General features: G+C 41.8%; 1 protein-coding gene across 5 annotated transcripts in view; it reads right to left on the bottom strand.

Moving 5' to 3' along the window:
* Positions 1–13540, bottom strand: part of ASCC1 (activating signal cointegrator 1 complex subunit 1) — a 419091-nt gene that overhangs the window by 384140 nt on the left and 21411 nt on the right. For all 5 annotated transcript variants that reach the window (XM_073685719.1, XM_073685720.1, XM_073685717.1 and 2 more), the window contains exon 5: positions 10348–10526. In XM_073685719.1, coding sequence (XP_073541820.1) covers positions 10348–10526 — 179 coding nt within the window. The remainder of the gene's footprint in view (positions 1–10347; positions 10527–13540) is intronic.

Here is a 13540-nt window from a genome sequence, read left to right as displayed (position 1 = left end):
TGGAGTCGGTTTCTAACCGTTTGAGCAGACACATGCACATTTGTGGCCTGCTGGAGGTCATTTTGCAGGGCTCTGGCAGTGCTCCTCCTTGCACAAAGGCGGAGGTAGCGGTCCTGCTGCTGGGTTGTTGCCCTGCTACGGCCCCCTCCACGTCTCCTGGTGTACTGGCCTGTCTCCTGGTAGCGCCTCCAGCCTCTGGACACTACGCTGACAGACACAGCAAACCTTCTTGCCACAGCTCGCATTGATGTCCCATCCTGGATGAGTTGCACTACCTGAGCAACTTCTGTGGGTTGTAGAGTCCGTCTCATGCTACCACGAGTGTGAAAGCACAACCAACATTCAAAAGTAACCAAAACATCAGCCAGAAAGCATTGGTACTGAGATGTGGTCTGTGGTCCCCACCTGCAGAAACACTCCTTTATTGAGGGTGTCTTGATAATTGCCAATAATTTCCATCTATTGTCTATTCCATTTGCACAACAGCATGTGAAATTGATTGTCAATCAGTGTTGCTTCCTAAGTGGACAGTTTGATTTCACAGAAGTTTGATTTACTTGGAGTTATATTCTGTTGTTTAAGTGTTCTCTTTATTTTTTGAGCAGTGTATATATATATTTATATTACACACACTTTTTATGAAAATGTATAGTGAAATGTATCATGTACACAACATAATTTTACAATGAGGATTATATGTATATCAAACAGGCCAAGATACAAACAAAACTAGCAATAAAATAAGAAAAACAAGTACATGGTCAAGGAAGCAAAGACTGATCCTGAGTCAACTCAGGGGCAATCATAAGGAAGAGAAGCTCAGAACTCCGTCTCCAACTACCAAACATCAGTTATAGAGATTTACTTCCCCACACATGCCTTAAACGGATCAGGCAGGAAAGAGTGACCCAGCCCATCCTCCCCAGATTTTGTCACTACAGGAGGAAGAAAAATATTTCTGGGGCCCTATGACATTTGGGGCACACATATGGAAACTTGGGTTGGACTCGACTCATTCTGACCATGGTATAATATGTGCGATGTAGGAGGTATAGCTCTGTGGCTCTCTCAGACTAGCTAGCAGAAACCAACTGTGGGGTCTCCAAAGCAAACTCCTATTGCTCATCAGACATTGGACAAACATCTGCCTTCCAGTCTTATCCAAGTAAATTGATGCAAGACCTGACGATCAGGGGTAACTTCTTCCATCCGCTTATCTTAACTTGTATAAATAAAAATAGAGAGAGGATGTTTAGGGAAAAAATCTCTACATACCAGAATACCGCACACTAGACTAAGTTTAACGTGTTGGACCTAGGTACGGAGATTGAGCGAGGGAAGTAATCACAGGAGGTAACTCTAGCCAAAGCTGGACCTGATGCCAGGGCAAGATCTATGTGGAAGAGGAAGTCATGAGAGTTAGTAAATCTGCAGTACGTCATAGACTAGGGAGCGCCAGATGTCCATGAGGTCAAGGTCAGTCACCATACCCAGCAATATCAAAGGCGCATCCACCTCAGTAACAGGGCTCGGCCCTTATTTTTGTCCTGGGTACAGTTAAAATCTCTGATCCAGATTACTAGTAGGGTGCTATGTTGTAGCATAAAACCTATAGCTTTGTGTATGACTACTAGTGTAAATGGGGTAGGTATATAAATAACAAGAATGGTAATAGAACAGCACAAGAATACATATCTACCCTCTATATCAATTTAAATATTATGAAGGGTACAATTAAGGGTATATCTGACTAGGATCTAACCTCTCTGGGTAAATGTGGAAATTACTTGGTGGTAAGCCCACCTCACCCATAATTTTTCCATGATAGTCATTTTAGACTTAATAAGGTGGGTCTCCTGAAGACATCTAGACATCTAGATCTAGACATCTGGTCTAGAGCCCAGAACATAGATACCTCAACACCAGGCCCCTTTTAATTTTATCGCCAGTCCCCGCACAATAAAGGAAAGAAATATAACTGACTCAGTCCCACTCTGAGAAGACATGGACATATAAGCCATGAGGCTAGACAAGGATAGGTACAACAGGATAAAAGTTAGACTTCGACCAACCCACTGATGTATATCCCATGAATGGAGCAAAACACAGCAATATTAATTGCAGTAAGAACACAGTTCCCAACCAACCCGGCCTCACAACCCAAACAAATATTAGTACAACAGAATGGTACTAGTGAGAATTCTGGAATAAGTACATGCTGCTCATATCCTCCAATAATGGTAAAAAATAGGCTAATCAGCATCACACAAAAGATACAGTGCCTTTCAGAGCATGGTCAGACAGAAAAGTTTGAGGGGTCAAGATACTCCTTCAAGGAAGAGTTCCAAAGAAACTTAGAATCGTTGGCGTAGAAAGTCTCTACCTGGTTGTCCAACTCCCGCCTGTCATGCACTGATTGTCAGCAATGACCTTCAGGTGAGACCAATAGAATACTGCATATTTAGGGTTAAGTTCTTTAAGGTGTTTTTTGACAGAAGCAAAATGAGTTCTCTTGCATTGCAACTAAATCACAAAGTCTGGGTATACAAGGATCCAGGCAGGCATTCTCAAACGGAATAGGGCCGAATTTTCATCAGATAAGCGGAGAAAGATGTCTCCACCCCTATAGAATTTTGCAATGAAGGTGCAAAGATGGGGTCCCTTGGGGCAATAAAAACTGCATAGAGATACAATGTGCTCTCTCTACTGCTTACAGAGCCAAGAAACTTTCCCAGCCATAGTTGAATATCACTAGATGCTCTAAAAAGAGCTGTGGCTCTCGCCCCTCTGTCCATTCTGGAAGTCCAACAAACCACCAATTATGCCAGCGGAGCCTATTTTCTAGGTCCTCCATTCTCTCATGAACAGTAACCAGTTGACATTTGATAGATGAGAGAAGGGTTTAATACCCCAAGAGGTAATCGGTCGTACATGGAACTTCTCAGTTGTTATGCCTTCGACACCCGTTTTCTCGCTTTTTCTGAGTGTTGTGTCACAGAGATATTGTCTTTGAGCTCATTAATTCTAGATTTTAGCGCCATCTGTCATTGATAGACAGCCAGGAAGACTTTCTGGGTGTCACTCTGGGAGTCAGATGAAGTTTCACCTGGAGAATCCTACTGACAGATAGTTGCCGCATCTTCAGCAGCATTAATTCTCCAGTATTTTTCCAGTCTTTCAGTTGCTTCTGAATGTCACTGTGAAAACTCAGGGTCTTCTGTGGGCATAATACTACTCAGATAAAACAGGGTGAGGGTAAACCAGCGTGGCAATACTTTATTGACCCACAAAGTGGACAATAAACACATAGGACAGTCCCAGCAAAATACCCAAGATGGTGCAACATTACACAGTCTCACCCTTCCTTCTCCACCCGCCTGGGATAGAACAGTTGCGACTTTGGGACTTCCAGGGCCGACTACCTCAACCAGTGGCTCCCCACTTCTGGCGGGCCCCCACAGATAGAAAGTAGAGGCAAGCTTAGGAAGCTGGTTTTTAGCACAATATGTCATTAGCATAGCAAACATCTTTGTTTCCAAAGGAATAGAAGTCAACATTCAGGGTTATACAAATAGTATGACCTTTCACAATATATATTTACATGTCAGCATAAACATTAGTGTATCTCTCTTGGATAAACAAATCTAATCGTCTGGCTTGGTAAGATTATAGGCTGTATCGTCACAGGCACTTATGTTGATGGTTAGCTGATGGGCATGCATTTTGAAACAGAAACATAAGATGCAATTCAATAATGTAGCAAACAATAGCAATGACTAGCAATAAGCAGACACAGATGGACTGCAGCTAAGAGCTGACACTACTTCTCACCTGCAAATTAGGGAGTGTAGTAGGAGGTCTTGGTCAGAGAGTGAGGCAAAGGCCCCGTGTGCATGCCTGGATTGTAGGGCCAGTAAAAGAAGTATAGAATCCAACATAGAAAAGTGTTTTTTAGAGGTTTCTCTCCTTACTTAGAGGGAATCTGTCACCAAGTTTTTGCTATGTTATCTGAGAGCAGCATGATGTAGTGTTTCAGGCCCTGATTTCAGCAATGTGTCACTTATTTTGGTACAATCACAGATTGCAGATCTAGCAGTGCTCAGAATGATGAGCTGTGTATAGCCCCGCCCACACTACTAGCTTTCTGTGTACACTGTACATTGATGAAAAGCTACTAATTAGTGGTGAGGGCATGGTTGCACACAGCAGTTAACTAGGAGGCACAATACACCTACTCCTGTACTGATAATCTCCTGCAGATAAAACACTGATTTTATTCAAACAGCAACACACAGCCTGGTAGGTGACACATCACTGGAATCAGGCTCTCAGCCCCTACCTCATGCTGCTCACAGATTACATAGCAAAAACCTGACAGATTCCCTTTAAAACTAACCTGTCATAAGGATTTTGCTAAGTAAACTACAGGCAGTGTCAGGATGGCGCCGGTACGCTGATTAAAAGGATACCTGGGTTGATGAAATCCGTCCTGTGGTTGTTGTTTAATCTTTATTTATCGGCAAGCGAAAGATGCTACTACGCATGTGCCATTTTGCTGGAGGTAAAACATTTTTTTAAAGAGGCCACAATATGAGTTGCGCAAGCGCAATATTTAACATAGGAGGCAGGTCACTGAAGGTTCAGTGATCTGTCATTTAAGCCACAATGATGAATAGAAGAACAGAGCACCACATTAAGCCCAGCCCACAGGCTGCCCCGGAGCACGAGCATATCATTATCTCCAAACTGCAAATAAAGATTAAACAAAAATCACATGATGGATTTCATCAACTCAGGTATCATTTTAATCAGTGTAATGGCGCCAACCTGACACTGCCTGTAGTTTACTTAGCAAAGTCCTGCTGACAGGTTCCCTTTAACTGATGCCTCCCTTGCCTGAAGTCAAGCAGCAAAGAGACTGTCAGTCAAATGTGAGGAGGCGATGCTGGGCAGGGATTAGAGCTGGAGTGACATAGGCTTCAGATCTACCATATCAATTTGCATATCAATTCAAATGCTGATTTCTCAGTAATGGAAGAATGGACTGACCATATAAAGGCATTTCTGGACTTGTCTTTGATAGAGCTATATGCACATGTAAATAGCTTGTGGTGGGAAATCCTAGGGTGACCCCTTTAACCCTTCCAGGCAACAAGTGAACGTTTTGCAGTCCAGCGATTTATACAAAGCCCTATTAAGTCATATATACTTTGATATCTTTGCGTTTGTACAATAGAGAGACACTTATACAATACACTGTGAGTAACTAGCACAGAGCTATCGTGCATGATAATTATCTAACAGTGAAAACACACTTCAGCATCCACTGAATATTTTATAGCAGAGATAAAACCATTGCAGCTCCTCCAAAGTCCATGTCTCCAGCAGAGATAGCCAGTGGGAACTGGGATGAATCAGCCCAGCAGTATAAACCATTGCAAAACTTATTGGCACGTTGCACACAGAACGCAGCCATGGCTGTATCTTAAGACATATCTAGCATTTATTTACTTGGCCTTCCCCATGAACCAAATAAAAAAAACAGGTCCAGGAGACTTTATCCTGATCTTCTGCCACATGTTGGGAAAAGATAAATGAGTTCTGGACATATGCTGGGGATGTAAATTGATGCAGATTATTTTTTTTCTGCTGTATGCTTTTTACAAAATTGATTCTGTGGCGTTCCTTCCCATGTATCCATCTGCCATTTCCCCCCACAAAGCAGGATCAGAGACATATGGCTTCCTGCATAAATATCATTTGAATCTGTTTCGTCTTAGTGCATTATTTTTCCTATCAAGTACAACACATTGCCGTCCAGCCCCGAGAACAGAAGATGTAATAAGGCATGTACTCCATTAGCGTGACATTACGGCTGCTCGCTGACGGCTGGGTATCTGATGCCAGGCTAGTACTAGAAAGTCGGAGATGTAATGCTGATCTAAATGAAGGCAGTCAGAATGCAAATGATGAATCGTTCCTTGAGCTGAAAAGTGAACTTCTTTGAAACATTTTAACTTTTCAAATCATTTATAAATCTCGCTCTGAAAGGTCACAGGCTGGACAGGATATATTTTCTGTATTAAAAAATCAATAAATCTGAAGAACAAGTAATATCATTTCACATTAGATTAATCACATAGAAATCATTCATAGCATAGGAAGATAAAAGAGGCTCAATAACCATCCTCTGCAGTAATGTAAAAACAGAACCATCCAGGGTCTGTGCACAGGAATCTCAAAATGGAAGCAAGCCTGAGACTTAAAATACTTTACATAGTTAAAGGAGTATTTCCATCTCAATATGTAGTAGGTATAGTTCTTCTGATTCGTTTTGCCACTTACCCCATGTGCAGGGCATTGCAGTAGCTTAGGTATCCATGGTTAGTACCTCTAACTAACTAACAGTCACTATATGAGTGGCCGTAACCATGGATACCTAAGCTACTGCAATGCCCTGCACATGAGGTGAGTGGTATAACGAATCAGAAGAACTATACTACATTTCTAATTGGAGGTATTTGCTAATATTATTATTATTACTACTACTACTACACCTACTAAATATTGGGATAGGATCTTGGAGATGGGAATACCCCTTTAAAGGTAGCCAGTCACCTACAAACATGCTATAAACCTACAGATTTAGGGTTACTCTGAATATAAATAGGGGCTTACTGGAGCTGGGGCTGCTGGGAAAAAATAAAGTTATTTTCTCCCTGCAGCTGCTCGCTCCCAGTTATAGGAGCGGTGCAGGGAGCGGTTACTGTCACCGCTCTGTATAATGTGAGCCCACTGTAACCACTCTCCGTCATATTGATCAAGAGCCTACTCTGCACCATATGTGGGCACAGAGGGCTGTAAATCAAGGTGCAGAGGAAGTGATTACAGAGCGCTCACTGTGTAGTGAGCAGAGACTGTTACAGCCCCCTTTACCACCCCAGTGACTGGAAGGGGGCAGCTATGGGGAGAAATTCTTATTTCTCATGCAGGGAAAATTGACCTCCTGTTTCTACATAGAGCTTAGAAGGATTCAGATAGTCAGTTTTTAATCACGTGATGTGACAGACCAAATGGAAAACAGAAGAATTATCTGGGTAGAAAGGCAAAATGAGGAATTGTAAGTACACAGTGCTATATAATATGATGATTACAATATATTAGAAGGATAAACATTTTGATTTGAGTCCTTCTTTAAAGTAGGGAAAAGCTACTTTAAACCTTTTGTGGCAAAATTACTATATATATGACAAATATTTAGTTAGCGTACCTGGCGTACGTCTCCCACTTTAGTCCCCATTTTTCAATTTCTCAAAATCCTGAATGCATCCTGTGACTTCTTTAGAAGTCACAGATATGTTTCACCCCCCCGCCCTCTGGTGGTCCAGAGCGGTCAACTTTGGAACTTTATAAAACCCTTCTGTGTCATTGTGGTTGACTCATGAAAGGGTCGTGGAATGGGATGTGTCTGTGAATTCTACGTTCACTCTTCAAAGAAAACTCACAGACTGTTGCAGCCAGTTGTGAGGTCGAGGAGCATAGAAACTGCAGGAATATCATTCATAAGGAGGTCACCAGGGGTGTTGATTGACATGATTTACATTTTGGACTGAAGGATGGCTGTATAAAGGCTGAAAGACTAGTCCATGATAATGAAAGCGTCTGTCTCTTTTATCACACACATCATACACAATGTTAAGCCATACAAATTTCAGGGAAGGAGATCCCCAATATCCCCATCTATGAGCCAGAGAGAGAGGACAGTTAATAAGCAGAGGGTCTCGCTCTGGCATACCCAGTATGATTAAGTGCTACATGGACAGCAATTAATAAGAAAAGTCATAAGTAATACATTCTTATAGTCTATCCTGTGGATATAAAATGACATACTGGTTGCATTAAGTCACTACTGGTATGGGTTTAGGTGTTCACTACATACATTAAAATCATTAAAGGGGTTTTCCATTGCCTCTCATCCAACTGATAAGTGTATTCAGGCCTGGTAGCTTCCAGGATGATTTTCTGATGCCCAGCTGGTCTCTATAAGATAAATGGTGGTACCAAGTATGTAAGTTATCCCCTATCACTAAGATAGGCGATAACTTCTTGATCCCTGGATCCCCACTGATCTTGAGAATGGGGCTCTGCAGAGCCTTGACTGAATGGAATGACTGGCTCGACCTTGGACTGCTGCCAATTGCCGAGCTGAGTACTTGATATCTCAGGTGGTCCCATAAATGGAGTTGTGGAGCACATGCTCAACCTCAGATTCATTCAGAAGGGGCTCTGCAGAGCTACCTTTTCTGGATTATTGGGGTCCTAATGATCAATAAGTTATCTATCTGGGATAACTTATATAACTGCTACAATCCCTTAGAGTAATTAGACACGACCAGCTGGGCAGCGGATGGCTGCCTCCATAACATACCTGCTTATTTCAGCCGAGTGTGTGCTGAATCAGGAGATGGGAGTAATCCACCTCTGGAAGCGGCTTATGTCCAAGGGTCCTACATGTTAAAATTCAAAATCCCGCTCCATTCCACCTCCTCCCCAACAACAGCCGAACTAACGCCCGCTAACAACTAGTACAGATAACTTGGCACAATTAGCAGATTTGTGTGTTATTAGCCTAATGTGTATAGCCACCCTAAAGAGCACCCATCACTAGTCAGTATCGATATACCCACAAGGCTCAATATCCGAATTTGCAGTCAGTCAGAGATCGCACTAGTTATCGCGAGATCTCGCTGTTTTGACTAGACACGTGCTGTTGGTGCGTTACAAAACTTACCACTCAGCCAGCTGACATACCACAATTCCAAAGTTTAGACCTGACTTTTGCTAAAAACTTGGGTCCTTTTGAGGACATTTAGGAAAATATTTTTTTATTATTTTTAATTAGGTTTATTTAGTTTTAACATGTGGCCGCCTATTATTTCCTGGAATAACATAGGCAGACACACTCCAGAGAGTGTACTCACTAAAAGACAAAGAAAACTACATGCCAAGAGGTGGATATGGAGTGTAAAGAGGACTGGTCACCAGACTTCTGAATGCAAGCTGCAAACATTATTAAACAGATCTCTAAGACCTTATGAGACTGGTGTATTTACTGCGAAAATTCATGTCAGAATGGTCGTATAATCCTGATAATAGGATGAACATGTTATAAATCCATCTATACGGACAACAAGAAAAACAAACATTTGTATAGCACTTTTCTCACAATGGACACAGTGCAGTGAGAGAGCATTAGGTTACACTTTAAAGGGTCTGTTCCCATCTTCATTCTTCAGGCACATACTGTTCCTCAGCCTCCCAGTTTCCTGCTTTTAGGGGTGGGGAGGGATGTGCGCTCCTTATGATTGACAGATGACATTGTGGACCATAGGCATGGTTGAGCCTCTGCAGCATCAGAAGAGTGCAGGGACATGGAAGCAGACCACATCCTAGACCTTCCAAGTGCTGTGCTCCTCACCTGGGAGACCAGCCGCCACTTCTAGACTGTAGCAGTGCCCAGTATCCTGGGCAAAAAGTAGTAAACTATAACATTTAAAATCCCTAAGCCTATGAGAATGGAGAAGACTTTAAATCAGAGGCAAACTGCAAAGCTGTGTGTTTTCACAAGCACTTTGTAGTTCTTCCCATTTAAGAATATGGGACAGCCCACTTAAAATGATTTGTATAGCCATTCAAAAATGGAATTTCAAAGTAAGTACACCCTCCTCATCAGGTCTAAGAGATCAATTTATTACTGTATATAGCGTAAGAAAGCAGGAGGTAAGGTCCTAAATGGCAGGTATGTGTCACTGAGGTGGCTGGCCAAGGTGATGTAAGGCCCGGGAGAAAATGCACCAGTAACAGTAGGTTACTAAGATGGTTTTATTTTTGACTGGATTTTGAGTCCTGGATTTAGGAGTGACCAAAAAAGCCTGGGTGGGAAAGGTTGCTCCCATACTCCAGTCCTAGTCTTACAGGCCTAATAACAGGCAGCTGGGTTAGCTCAGCAGATTGTGTTGTGCCGAGGCTGGAGAAAGACAGTTCATGGTGGAGAGTCTATGGTAGTGTCTGAGAAGTGCCTGTGACAGCAAGTTGGTGAGAAAGTTTGATTTGTTTTGCCTTACCCAAAGAAGAAACTGTTTTGTTACTCATTTGTGCTGGAGAAAGCGGTTTTCCTTTTTGGAGCTGAAAAGTTTCTGAAGGACAATAAACTTTACTTTGTTTTGATTAAAACCTGGTACGTGTCCAAGCGATGACAAGACAACTGAAACCCCCACAATAGTTTGTGACAGGTGACAGATTTAATTTATGTCGTGAATCAATAGTAAAGATGATTTGACTTCCTACCTTGGAGCATTTTGACAAAACTTCTTCTCTAAACTGCGAGAATTTATCCTGAATCTCTGTATCGTTGAGAGCAAAGGACAAGAAATGAGTGAATGGCTGCTTCTTTCTGAATGTCTCTGCCAATAGCTCAATGCGAGTCCTTGCAGAAATAACCCCATTGCGTTTCTGTCCAGTAATTACTGTAAGAAAATGGTTATGAAAAATACATCAGTCCAGTATACAGTTCTTTAAAGTATATTTTATAACATACATTTTAGCTTTTTACACCCTTGGATCTATTGCACATGAGCTGATACAGGAGGATTAACAATTTGTGCCTTACTGACTGTCTTATGCCAAGATGTGAGACCACCTATGGATCCCAAACAAGAGCCATCTCTTTACCTGCATATGAGAAAACTGAAGCTGATTTGTGGGGAGAGGTGTTTTTTCACAAGTAGGGGAAGGTGAAGAGGATGAAGATGAGATGGACAGAAAGACGTGAGCAGAGGCTATCCTGCAAGTTTAAAAAGAAGAGATTCCAGAGTAACCTGAACAGGAGTATATACAGTACAGACCAAAAGTTTGGACACACCTCATTTAAAGAATTTTCTGTATTTTCATGACTATGAAAATTGTACATTCACAACTATGAATTAACACATGTGGAATTATATACAAAAAAGTGTGAAACAACTGAAAATATGTCTTATATTCTAGGTTCTTCAAAGTAGCCACCTTTTGCTTTGATGACTGCTTTGCACACTCTTGGCATTCTCTTGATTAGCTTCAAGAGGTAGTCACCGGAAATGGTTTTCACTTCACAGGTGTGCCCTGTCAGGTTTAATAAGTGGGATTTCTTGCCTTATAAATGGGGTTGGGACCATCAGTTGTGTTGTGCAGAAGTCTGGTGGATACACAGCTGATAGTCCTACTGAATAGACTGTTAGAATTTGTATTATGGCAAGAAAAAAGCAGCTAAGTAAAGAAAAACGAGTGGCCATCATTACTTTAAGAAATGAAGGTCAGTCAGTCTGAAAAATTGGGAAAACTTTGAATGTGTCCCCAAGTGCAGTTGCAAAAACCATCGAGCGCTACAAAGAAACTGGCTCACATGAGGATCGCCCCAGGAAAGGAAGACCAAGAGTCATCTCTGCTTCTGAGGATAAGTTTATCCGAGTCACCAGCCTCAGAAATCGCAGGTTAACAGCAGCTCAGATTAGAGACCAGGTCAATGCCACACAGAGTTCTAGCAGCAGACACATCTCTACAACAACTGTTAAGAGGAGACTTTGTGCAGCAGGCCTTTATGGTAAAATAGCTGCTAGGAAACCACTGCTAAGGACAGGCAACAAGCAGAAGAGACTTGTTTGGGCTAAAGAACACAAGGAATGGACATTAGACCAGTGGAAATCTGTGCTTTGGTCTGATGAGTCCAAATTTGAGATCTTTGGTTCCAACCACCGTGTCTTTGTGCGATGCAGAAAAGGCGAATGGATGGACTCTACATGCCTGGTTCCCACCGTGAAGCATGGAGGAGGAGGTGTGATAGCGTGGGGGTGCTTTGCAGGTGACACTGTTGGGGATTTATTCAAAATTGAAGGCATACTGAACCAGCATGGCTACCACAGCATCTTACAGCGGCATGCTATTCCATCCGGTTTGCGTATAGTTGGACCATCATTTATTTTTCAACAGGACAATGACCCCAAACACACCTCCAGGCTGTGTAAGGGCTATTTGACCAAGAAGGAGAGTGATGGGGTGCTACGCCAGATGACCTGGCCTCCACAGTCACCCGACCTGAACCCAATCGAGATGGTTTGGGGTGAGCTGGATCGTAGAGTGAAGGCAAAAGGGCCAACAAGTGCTAAGCATCTCTGGGAACTCCTTCAAGATTGTTGGAAGACCATTTCCGGTGACTACCTCTTGAAGCTCATCAAGAGAATGCAAAGCAGTCATCAAAGCAAAAGGTGGCTATTTTGAAGAACCTAGAATATAAGACATATTTTCAGTTGTTTCACACTTTTTTGTTAAGTATATAATTCCACATGTGTTAATTCATAGTTTTGATGCCTTCAGTGTGAATGTACAATTTTCATAGTCATGAAAATACAGAAAAATCTTTTAATGAGAAGGTGTGTCCAAACTTTTGGTCTGTACGGTACATTAGAGGGAAATATGGATAGGCTTTGGCATTTATGTTATAAAGTATGCATTTCATAGAAGTATACAAAGATTTGATATCTAGAAGATGACAATCTCAATGTCAGAAGCAATGTGTCACTGATTTATTCCGAATTATTCTACATGAGTTTAAAGCATAGGTGAAAACCAAACTAACTAGGGGAAAGCCAAGGGAACACAATGAGAATACACAATAATTTACATATACTGTACTTATGTTGTGTTGGCTGGAATTAATACCAAGGCTTACCATGAGGCTTTCATTTGTGCCTCCTGAGCTACTTTGTCAAACCCCACTGGTTCTTGTTTTACTAGGATCTAACTGCTTTAGGTCACTGACTTGATTCAATTCACACAGTAAAAATGGATAAGAGGAAAAAATATGGTAAAATTCAGAAGTGTCATGGATGTCGCCTACTGCATCAATAGTCATTCCATTGTTTGAGGTCCATATTTTAAAAAGGAAATCCTGTCTAAATGATCTGAGAGAATGACATTCAATGGCAACTGGTTCAAGAAACTGGCTCAGGAGTAAAAGATCTCAATATATAGGGTGCTCAATATATAGGGTGCTCAATCAGGGATAAGATTTTATGGTATTTACCAAGGAGGAGATTTGCATAGTGTAACTGAGTATAAACCATCTTCTAATGAAAACACTACAACTAAGATAAAGAAAAAATAAAAAAGGGTCAATGTGTCAGTCTGCAAGACTTTCTAAAACCTCCAATCTCGCCTATGGCAATGAAAACAAGAAAAATCTTTCCTTGTTGTCTTTGTTGTTACCTATAAACCAGATAAAGGGATGAGCCTCAGATAACCGGGTCTCCACTGACAAGCATTGAGGAAAGTTTTCAGGGAAGCAAGATTACCACTAACACATGTAAATATAATTTAACATAGGTGTCCGCAAGGGTTGTCAGGCATCACTCACATCGGCACATTATAATAGGACGATACCTGCCAATCGTCCATGCATTCTGGCTGTTATGTGCAGACATGACGTCATGAGTGCCGCTCACCACAT

Source organism: Phyllobates terribilis, unplaced genomic scaffold, assembly GCF_046119375.1.
Source record: "Phyllobates terribilis strain yellow unplaced genomic scaffold, ASM4611937v1 Scaffold_5__5_contigs__length_657084704, whole genome shotgun sequence".
Lineage (NCBI taxonomy): Eukaryota > Metazoa > Chordata > Amphibia > Anura > Dendrobatidae > Phyllobates > Phyllobates terribilis.
This window is presented reverse-complemented; position numbering and strand designations above follow the sequence as displayed.